Source organism: Penicillium chrysogenum (genome assembly GCF_028827035.1).
Source record: "Penicillium chrysogenum strain IBT 35668 chromosome Unknown utg000004l_segment0_segment0, whole genome shotgun sequence".
NCBI classification, from domain to species: domain Eukaryota; kingdom Fungi; phylum Ascomycota; class Eurotiomycetes; order Eurotiales; family Aspergillaceae; genus Penicillium; species Penicillium chrysogenum.
The window spans coordinates 1,828,753-1,844,164 of record NW_026622752.1 but is presented as its reverse complement, the minus strand read 5'-3'; the positions used below and the strand labels follow the sequence as shown (position 1 = coordinate 1,844,164).

Genomic DNA, 15,412 nt, shown 5'->3' with positions numbered 1-15,412 from the left:
CAAAAGAAACCACAGCAAAACTACCTAATAGTAGGATCATCACTGAACGCAAGAGGTATCATAATCGTACAATCAGAATCCACCCTGTACACCACTTCGCTGAATTGCTGACATCGCGCCGGGTCCTAGCGAAAAGACGCTGAAAACAAAACTAGACGTATGTACTAGATCGAAAAGAGCCATAGCCATTGAGCCCGGTTCCGTTGGTATCGACCGAGGCTCCCAGGCCATGGCCATTGAGTTGGGGAGTGCTGAAGCCTGCGCCAGCCATCGGGGGGCTCCGGATCGACGTGCATGCTCAAGAATTGCAGTTCTAAGCCATGCAGGTGAGGAATGTGTGGGACGAGATCTGTGAAATCGGAAAGCTAAGACTTGTTAGTTGGGCAGCATAACTTGCAAGGCTCAAGAAAACTTACTCGGATCCAGAACACATGCTCCATCTCGAAATACTTGGGTCGTGTGTCACAATCCTTCTGCATGATCTGTGCGATGCTCGAGCTTTGGAATCCAACATCATCTGTATGAGTCAACATGCGACGGGTGACTCGCCACAGATTCACACGTTGGGTGGGTGTCGCCCTTCGCTTCTCCCAGCTAGCGTATTGCGAAAGTTGCAGATCATTGGTAGCAAGAAGAGGCGCAACCAAGTAGTTCGGGATCCATTTCTCGTCGGCGACATCCAAACCACAGCTGGGATCGATTTGACGGGTGAGAGCAGTGACGAGAGGCATGAAAGACTTGAGCCAGTCGTGGCTTTTCGCACGGGGATTGTTGGAGCCCACGAGGTTCGCCGCAACACGAAGACGGCTGGGAAGTGCCTCACGGCGCCGGTGCTCTGCTGCCTCCTGATCACGGCGCATCTTAGCAGCTCGAGCGCGTTCTTGTTCCAATCGCTTCAGACGATCATCTTCGGCTTGTTTGGCGCGTCGTTGTTCAACCTCCTTGCGTTTGCGGTCTTCCTCTTCGGCTTTTTCAACCTGGGCCACTCGTTCAGCTTCTTCTTTGGCAAGTCGATCGCGTTCGGCTTCCTCTGCAACACGCTTTTCGTTCGCGGCACGCTCCTCTTGTGCCTTCTTGGCCTGGGCTCTTCGACGTTCATGGGCTTCAAGCTCCATACGTTTCGCGACGGCCATTGTGTCTTCCACGGTGTCGACTCTGGGCTCGTGCGATTCCCTCTTCGTATCGCCGTTCTTTTTGATGGGATCCTGACGTGTGGTAGGATCATGACGTGGTGAAGTCGGGCGGGTCGGGGGCTTCTTGGAGGTTTCGGTAGATTTGTGCGGTTGGGGTTCAGCAGTCCGAGTAGAGTCATCGTAGGGTCGGCGAGGATGGGGTTTGCTGGCATCATCAGGTTGCCTTGGTGCACCATGTGTCGCACCAGAAGACTTATCTTCGGAGATCACCCGTCTCTTCTTTTTGCGGGACTCGGGAGATAAGCGATCGCCATCTGTGCCGCGCGAGCGAGATCGTTCCGGGGAACCATCAGTGCGAATGCGCTTCAAGGATAATGCGTTGTCAGTTGCTGTATCAACACGTGGCTTCGGTGCCTCTTCGCGTCCAGAGAGTGAATCAGACGAAAAGAGACTTGGTCTACGCTCCTGGGGGCGACGCCCAGCAATGAGTCGTCTCTTTCGGATGTCTTCGTTGGGTGCCATTCCACTAGACTCGCTGTCTCGTCTGGCGGATGAAGAAGATTTGGGCTTGGAGGAATCCGATGGTCGTGATAAATCGTGTTCTTTTTGACGACGCTTTTCTTTGGTTGGATCCATGTCTTTTAAAGAATCGCGATTTCTGTTGGCGTTGGGGCTGTTGTTTTTTTTACGCGCGACGGGGGAGGAAGATCCTCTGCGTGGGGGGCGTTTCTCCTCCTTCTCTTTTCCACGAGCACGGCGGGGTGAGTCGTCTTTGCGACCCTTATCGGAACCTGCAAACCTTTCATAGGCCTCCTTCAGAATCTGATACTCATCCTCCCAGTTCTCACCCTGTCGACCCCGAGACAGTTCAAAATATGTCCTGTCTTCAAACAGTCGTCGCGTGGGGTTGAATCCGGGTTGGTTCAGGATAAGCTGAATAACAGCGCTGTTTCCACGACCAATCGCAGCAAGCATAGGCGTGTTGTAACCCGGTTTTTGCCCACGCAACGGGTTAGGATCCGCATCAGCGTTACCCATCGCATACAAAAGAGAGAGGACATCGTGGTGGCCACCCTTTGCTGCAGCAATCAAGGAAGCATTGTCAGCTTTCTGCAAAATATTCAGAATGCTCACAACCCCAGCCTCATCGCCTTTAGCAGCAAACTCGCGAAGGTTCTCGAATGTGGGTTTGGTCCACAGAAGATCGTTTCTCGTGGCTTCGCTTCGTCCGCCCTTTCGCCGATTTGACGCGCCCACTGGGGGAGGACTGCGCATCGGAGGCGAATCTCGGGGGCTAGCTGCCGATCCTCTGACTGCCGAAGCTCGTCGTGAAGAAGGTTCCTTGCTCTCTGGTCTTGTGTGTTCCTCTGAGCGTCGACCAGGCCGCAAATTGGCTTTGGCATCAGCAAGCGCTTTCCGCATCTCATCGTACTCATCGTCATCTACAAAGGACGGGACCAACTCATAAGGCTCATCGCCTTCCGCATTCACAGTTCGTGGGTTTGCACCTGCATCAAGCAGAAGTTTGACCACCTCCACATTCCCGTTCTCCACAGCATCAATCAACGGGGTGTCTTTGTCAATGTTTTTAGTATTAATCTCGCAGCCTGCGTCTAGCAGGAACTTGACGATCTCGGCTTCTCCAGCAAGCGATGCGATCTGCAGGGGGGTGTTGCCTGCATTATCGGGGATATTAATGTCTTCCGGGCGTTCGGCATGCCGCATCATCACTTGATCATGTTTCCGATCCGCGCATGCCCGGGCAAGAGGAGTCCGGCCACTCTTGTCACGCAGTTTCTTTGGTCCCATTTGCTTAGCAGGCGACGCGGACGCACCGACTCCAGAGCCAAGCTTCCGCAGATGCGCCCCCGGCAGTGGAGAACCGCTTTGAGAGGAGGATGTCGATTGTCTATCTTCGGAGCTTTGTCGCCCAGAGCCTGTGAGCACGGGGGTCGGTGCCTTCTTCTTTGTCGGAAACTGGGAGCCCGAAGCAGATCGTTGGTGAGATGGTCGGCTGGGTGAGAGTGATCGCGTGTTCGATGGAGGCCTGGAGAGGCGCGTATTATTGGTATGTTTAAGCTCCCCCACAGGATGGGATGCTGTGTGGGAGTTTGCGCGACGACAATCCCGTTGTTCCTCGGCACTGTCACTTAAGCTTCGTTTACGGAAGGCACGAGCTATCTCTGACGCACGGTCGATCCCATTGGCGACGCCTTCCGTTTCTGACATATGAGAATCATCCTTTTCGATCTTGACCACCGACGGCGATGTTGCTCGGTGGTTTGGAGAAAGGCTCCGCTCCTTTTCCCGTTCGCGTTCGCGAGTGTCGCCAAACACCCGTGGTTTCTTTCGCTGGTGTCCATCGGTTCCATTTAGCTCATGACGACTCGGATCGTGCTTGATATGCTTCCTTTTCTTCTCCGGTGACAAGGACTCTCGACCTGATTGAATTATTGTCTCCGCCTCCGAATCTGCCCTAGGACTGGGAGGCCCATCCTCCTCCCCCTCTGAATGTACACGTGTCAGTCCATCGCTGTCTACCCGTGGGTAAGAGTTTGCACGAGCTTTGCCTGGTGATGAAGCATCAACAGGATCTGGCTTTACCGTGGCAAGCCTGTTCTGACCGACGTCCAGGGCAGCTGGTAAAGAGACTGCCTCGACATCACTCATAGCGATAGCACTCGAAGACTTGAAATGCCGCTCGTCATTTTGGGGGGAAACGCGACCGACAAAACAACCGTGGTCGACAACGCCAGCAGTTGTGCGCGAACGCCGATCCTCGACCGCGGGTTTCACCCGCAAAGAGAGTCTTGAAACGTGGGCAATACCGCTCCGGGGTACGGGAGCGATACGGGATGGTCGAGGAAGTCCGGATATTGGATTTACTGGTATAGGGATATAGATCGAGGGTGAAATCGAGGGTTGTTTTTTTTCACTTGGGGGGTTGAATGGGGGAAGAAAGAGAAGGGAAGAGGAAAAGCGGGAAGGGAAAGGAATGGGACTGGATTCATTGGGCGTAGGGCTCCTCACTGGGTCAGGTTTGGCCACAGTAGAATCATCGAGCTGCAGGTGGGGTTTTTGACTACTGGAAACATGCTTGTATCTTGGGAGGGGGGTCGACGTTAGTACCCCTGATATTTTACTTCTTTTTTTTTTTTTTTTTTTTTTACTTGAATGTTCAATGTTCTTCCTGTTCCGAGGGTGAATACTCCATACGGGGAGCTCGATACGATTGATACCGTGAGACCGTGAAAAAAGGGGGGCACAGACCTCTGACCACTAACCCTAATTCGGAAGTTGCAAATGCAGCAAACATCCCAGCCAGGCTAGACCAAATGCGGTCAAGTGGATTTGCCTCCAAAAAGTCTCCACTCAGCATATCAGCCCATTTATCTCGGCCTATCCTTGGATGGACGCTATTTTTGTTAATATCCTCATTATAAACTTCTATTAAATCAATTTAAAACATAAATCATACAACATATAAAGGACCTCTATCTGAAATCTACCCTAATTGGTCCCAACTCGCAAACTAGAGGCCGAACTAACTCCAAACGCCCCCGTTGGCAAGACCTGAAGGATCGGGGGGGCTGGATTTCTCCACAATAACCACCTCCCTAAAACACCTCACTGATATCGTCACAATGACACTAAATTAGAAACAAATACGAAACAGAAACGGGAAAAGAAAAATACGAGAAGGAGGAGGAAAAAGGCTCATCCAAGAGCCATGTCTCTAATCTCTGAATGGGTCGATAGCACCCTGGAAGCCACCGGCATGGATGCCGTGGATGCTCTACGCGCGTTCTTCCTGCTGGCCGCCGCCACGGTACGGATACGCCCTGTGATAGTGGTGATAGTGAACACCACCTGCAGATGAACCCAACTAACGCCGACCCCTCGTATGCAGACCATCTCGATCAGCATCCCAACCTCACTGCGATCCCGCTTCCTCACCTATGGCCCACGCGCGACCTCAGGCTCGATCTCCACCGGCTCTGCACCACCTCGCGCCCAGGACCCCTCCACGGAAAACAAGGGCTTCCTTGACTATCTCGCTACTTGGCAGGTGCCACATAGCTATTTCACGCACTTCTACGTTGCATCTGTCCTGTCGTCGGTCTTCTGGGTTGCGCAATTGCTATCGCGGGGTGTGGTGTTCCAAGCCATCGCATCCCGCGTTAGCGAGGACCATCAACGGCACTCCATGTCCCTGACTCAGTTGGTGATCTGCTGTGTGCTGTTGGCTGTACAGGGATCCCGGCGTCTATGGGAGTGCTTTGTCTTTTCAAAGCCTTCGTCGTCACAGATGTGGTTTATGCATTGGCTGTTGGGCTTGGCTTTCTATCTGGCGGCAGGAGTTGCAATCTGGATCGAGGGTTCCGGCACTCTGTTGACCGAAAATCTGAGCATTGCCCATCTGCAGATGACCAACGCCCCAAGTTTGCGCACTTTCTTCCTCGTCCCGCTCTTCCTGGTGGCGTCTGGTCTGCAGCACGACTCCCATCACTACCTGTACTCGTTGAAAAAATACACCCTCCCAGAGCATCCCATGTTCCGCGGTATTGTCTGTCCCCACTACGGCGCTGAATGTGTTGTCTACTTGTCGCTGGCGCTGTTGGCTGCACCGCGAGGTGAATTGGTCAATAAAACTATGCTGTCTTGTCTGGCCTTCGTTGCGGTCAACCTTGGTCTGACAGCTCGCAATACCAAGCAGTGGTATGCGCAGAAGTTTGGTAAAGACTCAGTGCAGGACTGGTGGTTTATGATCCCTTATGTCTACTAATGTAGTGCTAAAAAAAAATAAAAGAACCGGAATTCAGGAATGAGGTACTCGTTACCTCCCACCTAAAAACTTCAAGGTATTTCCCATCTTCACAACATGAAGCACGTCCCTGTACGTAAGGCTAGTCCTCGTCTGCCGCTCGTACCACCCGCTCTGGTATGGCTCCCTTTCCCGCAAGAGCTCCCAGTTGCAGATAGAGTAGGGCCCCAAATCCTCATCCCTCGTCGTTTCCTCGATGCCATGCAAAAGATCCGTGTACAACTTGCCCCTCGTGATCAGCAGGCTCCGTCTCTCCTGCAATATCCTGTATTGAGGTCTTCGATTTGGGTCGGGTATCCCGGCAACATCTCTTCCGGCCTCGGCTGGCGCACCGTTTTCTTCCCTGTCGCCTTGGGTGGGTTTGTGGTACAAGTCGAGCACAATCGGTGCCCCTAGGCTCACTGTTGCAACGAGGGGATAGTATGCTGCTCCATCTTCATGCGGCATGATCCCTTGTCCGGGCTGGTACTCGTTTACTAAAACATGGTTGGGCCCCTTGTGGGGGGCATTGTTGAAGATACGCAGGGCCTCAAACCGCGGCTCGATGATTGGTGATCTAAGCCAAGCTGGTAGGGGGGATTCAAGAAGAGAATTACTCTTGGTGAGGGCTGATGGCCATGTTTGAAGTCTGCGGTGCGAGAGCTGGGTCCAGCGCGGCAGCGGCGCTGATTTTACCTGTGGATTGTCGCAGTGAGCGAGGTCTGAACATGAATAAATGGTATGCAGCGTTTATGTATGCATTGGTGGTTGAAGAGAAATGATATAATGGCAAGCACATATATTCGAGCAGCTGCTCGTATTTAACATCAATCGTTCAAGACATAGAACACATGCTCGTAAGACAATCACTGGCGCTTACCTTTTGAAGTAGCCAATCCTCCTCGTCCTCTGTAATGAAGTCTGATATATAGAATGCATCCTCAGGCAATGCGGTGATGCGTGCAGCTTCAAGATCGAATCCCATTTGTTTTTCAAGCCGGGACCAGTACTTGATACCTGGTTTCTAGTCCCCCCGTATGCTGACTTTAGTGGTCTTTCGTCTCAGCAATGGTTGTGGATGAATGGGTCGCAGTGAGGACGAAGGGAAAGAAAATATGGATGGTTCTGTGAAAGACCAAGATATCTCAGCCTTTAGCCGGGATAATTCTATATGCATAACTTTGTAGAAAGACAACCTTGGAACAATAAACCCGCATCCACGTCACGCACCCTCTCTGCCTTACAACCTCAGGCAGCGATATAACCCCACATCAGCTCAAACCGAACAACCAACGGACGAGGCAGCGATAACAACATATTCTGGAACCATCTCGTCCACAATGGCCCCCAAGAACAACGCCAAAGCTGCCAAGGGCAAGGGCAAGGATGCCTCCGCGGATGACGCTAAGGGAAAAGGTGGAAAGGGAGGAGCTGTGAAAGGCGCACAGTCGATCAACGTGCGACACATTCTTGTAAGTTTTTTCTTCTCCTTCAGATTCAGATCCTCCACCTATAGTTCTGGAGCTGGCCTATATACCGCCAGATCCTGTGGATAGGGGAGGGTCGTTAGATCGCTCATTCTAATGATATCTAGTGCGAAAAACACGCCAAGAAAGAAGAAGCCCTGGAGAAGCTTCGCAATGGCACCAAGTTTGATGAAGTCGCTCGTGAATTCTCGGAGGACAAGGCTAGACAGGGTAGGTACTCTCAGAGGGACAAAATGAAACAGGGCTAATTTCTTTTCTGCAGGAGGGTCGCTCGGATGGAAGACTAAGGGCGGGCTGGATCCTGCATTTGAGAATGTTGCTTTTGAGCTTGAAACTAGCACGACGGGAAACCCCAAGTATGCTGAGGTCAAGACTGCCTTTGGATATCATATCATCATGGTTGAGGGGCGGAAGTGAGCTTCTTCCCATTACTTACGCCCTCTAAAAGACAAATAGCTTCAAGAATATACCCACAAAAGACCCGAGAAAATATATAAAATAAGAAGCCTCCAAGAGGCTGTAACTCGTGGTTTGTGCTTTATATTTTGGGAATATAAATGCTCTTCTGACGAAAGTCTATCTAACGGGCTTAGCAAAACATCTCACAACTCCTTCTTCGCAGCCTCAATCTTCGACCGCTCTTTCGCCTTCTTCTCTGATCTTTGTACCACTGCTTCGGCACCAATGCCGCCGAAGACCAGACTGATCCCCAGCCACTGGCCACCGGACAGAGAATGTCCGAACCAGAAAACGCTGAGCAGCATAGTCAACATCTTGCGTGTAACGGTGACGGTGACAAGCAGCAGTGAAGAAAAGCGAGACAGAGTGTGGAAGATGAAGAGCTGACCAATAGCCCCACACGCCGCGAACCCAAGAACATGCTTCAATGCCTCTGGGTGGCGGGAGAGGAAAGAGAAGGCACCAAATAGCTCAGTCTCAGTGGACGGGGGAATGGGGAGGGGCAGGAGGTTATGCAAAATCCCGCTTTGTGAGAGATGTGGCATGATCAGGAGGTACGCAGAAGTCAAAACGGTCGAAAGAACATTCTGAGCGACCATCATCTGGGGTCCGGTGAATCGTGTGTACAGCTTGGGCGAGGAGAAGACGTGGTCCTGCGTGGTGTTGGTCAGGCCATCCAAGAGGAGGTTGATGGACAACAAGAAGATGCCCCATCCAGAGGATCCAGACTGGCCCTTGGCAGCAACTTTCTTACTAGTTCCTGGGTGGTGCAGACTGAAAGTTGCAACACCGAGAGTGACCATCAGGACAACACCGTACTTGTACAGTGGGTATCTCTTGCGGAAGATGGTCAGGTGCAGGACCATGACCGGGAGGAGCTTGCATGACTTGGCGAGGATGAAGGTCAGGTAGTCGATGTGTTCGAGACTGGCGTAGCCGAAGGGTGACGCAAGTGACGAGGAGATTGCGACTAGAAGCAGGGGGAAGATGATCCGGCGTGTGGGGAAGACAGATGGAATCTTTTGGCCACTCGGGGTTGAGAATAGGAGGTATGTAAAGCCGGTAATGGCTGCGAAAGAAGATTGGACCGTGTTCAACACCAGCGAGTAAGTGAATCGCTCCGTTGGAGGGTTTGGCTCTGCGACGGTTGCAGGGCGAACGGGATAGCTGGTCGTCGTGATCGCCTCCTGTAGCACACCCCACGAGAGGCTTTTTGTCCCATTAGTCTATTTTGCCTGTCTAAGGAATCAGGCGAAATGCGGTCGAGGCACTTACAATGCCGCATATATACCGAGAACGCATATCACAAGTTGCGTCAGCCCAGGGCTCTCGGCGACTGTCTCCAGGGCGGCAGATGCTTTTCCGGACACATTTCCATTTCCATTGGCGGTGGAAGGTGTGTCTGTGTTGCCACTTGCAGTATTCTGTGGCATGTCGGACTCTTCTGAGAGGTGCATTAATTGAGAGGGAGCTCTCTGGAGCGGAACTGCTTGCTTTTGTCGTCCCATTGCGACAAATTGGGGCGGTATGCAAGTTGGAAATGCAAGTAACTCGAACAGAGAGGCAGTACAAATTATTCGAGTGGAAAATGACCCTACGCCGAGGATATGTGTTGTCTTAGGTTGTCATGAGGGTCCTGGAGGGTTTCTGTACCTGAAACAAAAGAATAACAAGATGCCATGTGTTCTTACTTCCTTGTCTATGCTCACTACCCCCCACATACTTTTTTGTTCATTTTTTTTACTTGAGCTCAAGACGAAAAGCCGAAGGGAAAATTGAAGCGACACTCCTCAAATTATCATTCATAAACTCCCTTTTAAGCCAGGAACTTCCAAGCTTCTTATCCCAGCTATACAATCCAATTGAGGAAGGCGGTGCTAATAAAATCAGATCTGTACGGGCGGTGAAGCTCAAAAAATCCCGAGATTTGTGGTTTCTCGATCGGAGCTCCTGCTTCAGTCTTACGAAAAAGGATACCAAGATATCCATGATGGCGAACACACAGGAAGCCACCAAACGGCCCAATGCATCGGCCATCACCGAGCACATCGCCGAAAAAGGCTATGATTCCCCCCACCTCGCGACATCCGCCCAAGTACAGCACAACCTCGAACACCAACACCTCTGGACCTCTATAATAGGAGACATCATTCCTGGACAAGCAGACAACTCAAACACATTAAGCAAAAATCCCCGCCAACCACCACGAGAACCAATTCCTCTACTCTCCGGCTACCCCCCACACCGCGTGTACACACATCCAGACGAGCAGCTGTATATGCTAGAAAACGGGATTCGCGAAGATGACCTCAAGCCGGAGCGCATGTTCGTGGTGCCAACTACACAGGGTCAGCCATGGAGCTTGCGCCATATGGCTGCTGTTTTTGACCGGCTTCCTGAGTTTAAGCAAAAGGCCGAAGAGCATGATCGATCTGTCGATGGTACAAGCATGCAGCCGGGGGCGGAGAGTCTGGATCCCGAAAAGGCAGAGAAACTAGCTCAGTACTATGATAAGAAGGAGAAGACTCGTGTGACCAAAGAATGGGGCACACAAAGATGTTTGCTTGCTATGGTGGATAAGGGAATGGGTGGGGACGGGACAGTGGCGTATTATGTTGTGCATGAAGGCGACGTGAAGCCGAGGCAGAACTGAGTGCGCGGAGCTCGGTGATTCCCATATGTACATAATACTACCTATTACATTTTTGCCCCTCGTGGGTTAACGACATGATGTGACGAATACTCATTCAAAAGAGCAGTGAAATGACATTGTCCATGTGGTATCAAGAGTAGAGTATATTCAAATCAACAACTTGCATGATATACATGATCAGCTAGCCACAGGGTATAGTGATAAGCAAGAAGCAAGAAAAGCTAGATGGCTGTACAAAAGGCTTGACAATATGCTCAGAGACGGCTAGAAACTGCCGCAGGAAGAAAATCAAGGAACTAGGTCACCACGATCATTGAATATGACCTGTTCTTGCTCCATTCGACAACTCGAGCAGTACCCCTCATACCACTGCTTGACGTTGTCTGCATGCTCGGCGAAGACTCGCTCAGCTTTGGCCGTTTGGCCCGGCTGCGAGTCGTCGCCCTGAGTGGCCTCTCCGCCAAGGAGAACCTCGACCTGGCGACAGCGCCGGACCTCCTCGCGGAGCCAACGCTCCCACTCGGTCTGTATAACCTCTTTCTCGATGCTGTTCACAACACGCAATGCGACGAGAAGGTTGTGTCGATACATGCCAAGACGCTCACGGGTTTGCTGGAAGCGTTTGGTGGCGCTCTTGGTCAATGCATCCCGGGGTCCTGATGGACTGAGCGACAGAGGCATTTCCGAATACCGCATGGTCTGCTCGTGGAAGGTGGCAAAGCAATCACTGGCATTGCCGGTACCGGGCCAAATTGTGGAATTTGCAACCGCGTCATCAATATCCCGCATGTAGATGGATTTGCTCATAACGAGATTCGGCTGTACGCCCAGTCGTGCCATGAAATTTCCTGCATGTCTCTCGTGCCACCAGTCCCAACTATCCCGCGAAGAATAGTATCCGTTCAGAATTGCACTTATGCCCAACATGGTCAGGATGATCTTGTGTGCACTCACGGTCTTCCAAGACCAGCGAACTATGCCAAAGGCCCACATCATGAAGAAGGAGACACTCGTTTCGAGGAATGACAATAAGGTCTCGAGAAGAAGCTCGTGCATGGCACGCTGAGTTCGCGGCTTGCGGGGCTCCAGCTTCAGGTTGGAACCAGCACCACTAAATTGGGAGACGTGACTTTGGCGTCCGACGTGGCCGAAGATTGTGATGGCCTTTTTGGTGCGACTGTGTGCACCCAATCGGCGTACTTGGTCACTGACTAGGTCTACAAGATCTAAGGAGTCTTGTTCTAGATCATCACTTGCTTTTTTATCGATCACGTCTGAGTATGTTAGATTATTGTATTTGACTCAAACTGGGAGGGGTGGGAGGGGAGAACTTACTTTTGAGGCCGTAGGGAGACCATAGCCACTCGACTTTCGTATAAATGGCAAGCTTGCTCTTCGACTTGGCCTGGAATGTAATGACAACCTTGCTAACCAACCGGAACGAACGTCGGAAAGGGAGATGCCATGGGGTCTTCTTATCTGTGATCACGTAGCACAGATGATCGTTGAGAACATCGATGATCTGATAATCCGAGATCGCATTTTCGTGAATACGACCTATACAAAATCAGTCATGGCTAGATCTCAAGGTCATAGATAATCAAACCTACCAAGGATATCCGTCGTGGCGATATTGTAGTGGAAGTCACGCTTCAGATGCCGCTGTTCTGTACTAGCCCATGGGCCTTGTTTGATTTCTTTTGGAATGTCAGCCATGTATAAGGGATTGGGGGTTTATAGTTGACGAACCTCGAGCTTGCCTCTCATGTAAAAGAAGCTGCCACACGGCGCTTTTGTCGCCAAATAATATGTGGAACAAGGCTTTAGGGCTTATATCGAGAATCTTTTCGGTCACTAAAACAAGATCACCTTGTGGAACATACTCCACGGGTTGGGTTGGGAGTCGGAATCTGGCAATATCCCGACCACGGCCAGTTCTTCCTCCATCCATCTCAAGATCTTTGTCGATGTAAATAGGGAGTCGAATGTCCTTTGCATGACCCAGGTCTGTAGCCTTGCCCCCGTCGTGTTTGATGTCTGCAAGTCCGGACGATAGATCTTCCCAGCTATCTGCACTGGAAGTTCGGGCGGGAGACCCAGTGTCCATCTTGATCAGCGCTTTGATCAAAGATTCCAAAGTCAACTGCTCGACCGCAATGGAACCTTGGATCAAGAAGTTGAGCCGTTTTTGAAGGAGTCGGAGAGGTTCAAGGAAAGTTTTAATCGTAACCCGGCCAGGAATATCACTGCCGAGGGGTGGAATAGTATGAAGGAAAAGGAAGTCACAGTCTCGTCCAGGAGCTGCAGTTACCTCCTTAATGCTCTCCAGAGAAACACCGGTAGTCAGGACCAATCCGAAATGGTGACTGTAAAAGTAGATGTTCCTTGTTGTGACATAAGCTCGTCCCGGGAACTCTTGCTGGTCGTTAGGGCTCCAGGTGGCTCTAAATACCAAGACCAATGCTTCCGCTCTTTTGACATCTGGGAAGAGCAATCTGAACTGAGCATCTTGAATCTTCAATTGTTGAGGATAGTAGCTGGGATATTCATGTCCAACACCCAGTGCAACTTGCGTGAGCTTAACATCATCTCCATCAAGGCTTACTGTCTGCCTGTGACGTGGACCTGATTGCTGTCGGGGTGCCGCTGAAGAACCCGCTGCATCGGGCTGTGCAGCAATCGCGTGTGTTGAACCATCACTCAAGGTTGAAGACGGCCGGCCTTCTGGGGTGTCGTCAGATACTCCATCGATTTGGCGCTGTTCCCGTTGAAGCTTGTTCATGAAACCCCAGTTAGAGGTGCCCCACAGGTTCGCCATCATACCACTGGGCATGCCACCCGTGCTATCAGAGACACCTAATCCAATACCTCTTTCATTGCTCACAACCACTGCAGCCTTACTCATGCTTGTGGGTGCCGGCGGATTGGCGAGCGTGGCAGGTGCAAGACTTGAGCCAGACTCATCCACGTTGCTTAAACTCCGACCTCGTTTGTCGTCAGCACTCACGTTGAGTGGACCGGTATTGCTGTAAGGGAGAATATTATGGCTGGCAGAGATGAGACTGGCTATTCCGCCTGCGGGGCCGGGTATGGCAGGAGATATCGGAGCCGCGTTGTTCGATTTGCGGTGAAGATCCAACTTTTGGATGAGTCTAGAGGTATGCTCTCTTGCATGTTCTCTTGCGGAGCTCTCGTTATCCAAGCCTGTGGGTCTTCTGCTGCTTCCAATATCGGTACTATTTCTCATGATATGTCCGTCACGGTCTGGAACAGGAAGCGTCACACTGCGATCTCCTGCTCCAGGCTCATCGTTCGCATGGGGTGTAAGGGAGTCTGCAGGGTCTGCAGCGAACTCTGTAGCCGGAGGTTGAGAAATTGAAAATGCAGGGTCTTGGACAGTGACTTTTCCAGAAACCGAAAGATCAGTGCTTGCGGGGTTTTCCAGTGCTTTCTGTTTGGCCGCCTCGAAGGCGCCAATCCATTCCATCAGCTCCTTTTGGTTGTCCGCCTGCAGCAGAATGGTGTTGTTCTTGGTCTTCACTTGGAAGCAAAACCGGCGTTCCTCCTGGAATGCAGGACGAATACTACAAAGCAGCACACCGATTCGTTCACTCTCTTCAACGCCGCCAGTACGAGAGCCCTGTACAAGACACCCAAATATGCCGTGCTTGAGAAAAGCCCACCGCTTGACCCAAATAGTGCGAGTGGGCTTTCCTGACAATGTGCGCAAATACAGCCACCCTTGCTTCTCTGGTCGCGTCTCTTTGCTCACATTAAGTGTTGAAATTGGACGAGAGCCAAGGTATGGAACGGTCGAGATGTTATAGTCCTCCAGTTCTCGAGACGGTCGAGCCGCTAACTCCGCGGCTTCCTCAATGTGCTTCCGGGTGGATAGCAGCTCTCGTTTGGATGATTTCTCACTCCCTTCCATCTCGTGAAGCCAGCCCTTAATACGATCCATCTCACGGGACCATTTCGAAAAGGTCCCACCGTTGTGGTTGTGGAATCCCCGGAATTCCCGCCATTGATCGCAGGAAACCTTAACCAGAAGTCGATCAAGCGCATTTCGTACCTGAGGGCCCTGTACAGAATAGTCCATTGCCGCTTTCAGGTAGGCCTTGTGGGCTTCATGCAGCTGGAACGCCTCTTCTCTCAGGGCCGAGGCCTCCTTGGACTTCGACTGAGAGGCATATCGAGCTTGGAGGTAATCGTACGATTTCTGGGATTGTTCGAGGTTGCGACGAATTTCCTATGGCCTTATCAGATAATCCTGCAAAAGAACAAACTGGTTCAGGGGCGCTTCAATACCTTAAAATGCCGCAGATCCTCTTGAATGAAATCTCGAATGGGTTCGGAAATCAACGACTCCAACTTCCTGGTTGTCGCTATGAGCCCACTCCACAGATCTTTAGATCCTTCACCGCACCTCCTCATAGCCAGAAGTGTGTAATCATGATCAACGACCGCTTCCGAGACAACGAGGGGATGTGTCGAGTAGGAAAGAAAGTTGCTCACTACACTCTCCAGAGCGGTCAGCTCGTACGAGAGCTTTGTTGCAGCTTTGGCATATCCGTCAAGCCATTTCTCTATAAAATCAACCTGATCGGAGAAATGGAGGGTGGTGGCACGAAAGGTAGGCGAGTCGAGGGCAGCTTCTTTGAGACCGACCGGGCTAGAAATAGACATAGCCATTAGTATGCAAGAAAGAGAATTCCAACATCTGACATATCAGATACTCACACAACGCTCACAAGCTTCCCGACTTGGGGTAACGGAGTTTGTGCTTGCGTCGACATCTAGTGCATGTCTCCAGCCATACACTTGACGCGAACAACCGAGACGTGAGAGGTGTGAATAGGCCTCCTCTCGTTCCTGC

The 15,412-nt window shown here is 51.4% G+C and overlaps 7 protein-coding genes across 7 annotated transcripts; 3 read left to right on the top strand and 4 right to left on the bottom strand.

The window, feature by feature from the left end:
• Positions 1–164: 164 nt before the first annotated feature.
• N7489_006626 (putative histone deacetylase complex subunit (Hos4)) lies at positions 165–3,803 on the bottom strand (the record flags this gene model as incomplete). Its single annotated transcript, XM_056712376.1, has 2 exons — positions 165–365; positions 417–3,803. 2 exons carry the CDS (start codon positions 3,801–3,803, stop codon positions 165–167), a joined length of 3,588 nt encoding a protein of 1,195 aa, XP_056566091.1.
• A 1,060-nt stretch (positions 3,804–4,863) lies between these two features.
• On the top strand, positions 4,864–5,919 carry N7489_006625 (putative 3-oxo-5-alpha-steroid 4-dehydrogenase; the record flags this gene model as incomplete). The annotated part of the gene is made up of 2 exons (XM_056712375.1): positions 4,864–4,962; positions 5,044–5,919. 2 exons carry the CDS (start codon positions 4,864–4,866, stop codon positions 5,917–5,919), a joined length of 975 nt encoding a protein of 324 aa, XP_056566090.1.
• Positions 5,920–5,970: 51 nt separating this feature from the next.
• Positions 5,971–6,922, bottom strand: N7489_006624 (uncharacterized protein; the record flags this gene model as incomplete). The annotated part of the gene is made up of 2 exons (XM_056712374.1): positions 5,971–6,633; positions 6,818–6,922. 2 exons carry the CDS (start codon positions 6,920–6,922, stop codon positions 5,971–5,973), a joined length of 768 nt encoding a protein of 255 aa, XP_056566089.1.
• A 355-nt stretch (positions 6,923–7,277) lies between these two features.
• On the top strand, positions 7,278–7,841 carry N7489_006623 (peptidylprolyl isomerase; the record flags this gene model as incomplete). The annotated part of the gene is made up of 3 exons (XM_056712373.1): positions 7,278–7,409; positions 7,532–7,634; positions 7,687–7,841. 3 exons carry the CDS (start codon positions 7,278–7,280, stop codon positions 7,839–7,841), a joined length of 390 nt encoding a protein of 129 aa, XP_056566088.1.
• Positions 7,842–8,026: 185 nt separating this feature from the next.
• Positions 8,027–9,391, bottom strand: N7489_006622 (UDP-galactose transporter HUT1; the record flags this gene model as incomplete). Its single annotated transcript, XM_056712372.1, has 2 exons — positions 8,027–9,092; positions 9,159–9,391. 2 exons carry the CDS (start codon positions 9,389–9,391, stop codon positions 8,027–8,029), a joined length of 1,299 nt encoding a protein of 432 aa, XP_056566087.1.
• A 482-nt stretch (positions 9,392–9,873) lies between these two features.
• On the top strand, positions 9,874–10,536 carry N7489_006621 (uncharacterized protein; the record flags this gene model as incomplete). The annotated part of the gene is made up of 1 exon (XM_056712371.1): positions 9,874–10,536. The coding sequence occupies one exon, from the start codon at positions 9,874–9,876 to the stop codon at positions 10,534–10,536; it is 663 nt and encodes a 220-aa protein (XP_056566086.1).
• Positions 10,537–10,824: 288 nt separating this feature from the next.
• On the bottom strand, positions 10,825–15,332 carry N7489_006620 (uncharacterized protein; the record flags this gene model as incomplete). The annotated part of the gene is made up of 6 exons (XM_056712370.1): positions 10,825–11,810; positions 11,872–12,093; positions 12,147–12,233; positions 12,286–14,785; positions 14,845–15,208; positions 15,277–15,332. The coding sequence occupies 6 exons, from the start codon at positions 15,330–15,332 to the stop codon at positions 10,825–10,827; spliced, it is 4,215 nt and encodes a 1,404-aa protein (XP_056566085.1).
• Between the last annotated feature and the right edge of the window lie 80 nt (positions 15,333–15,412).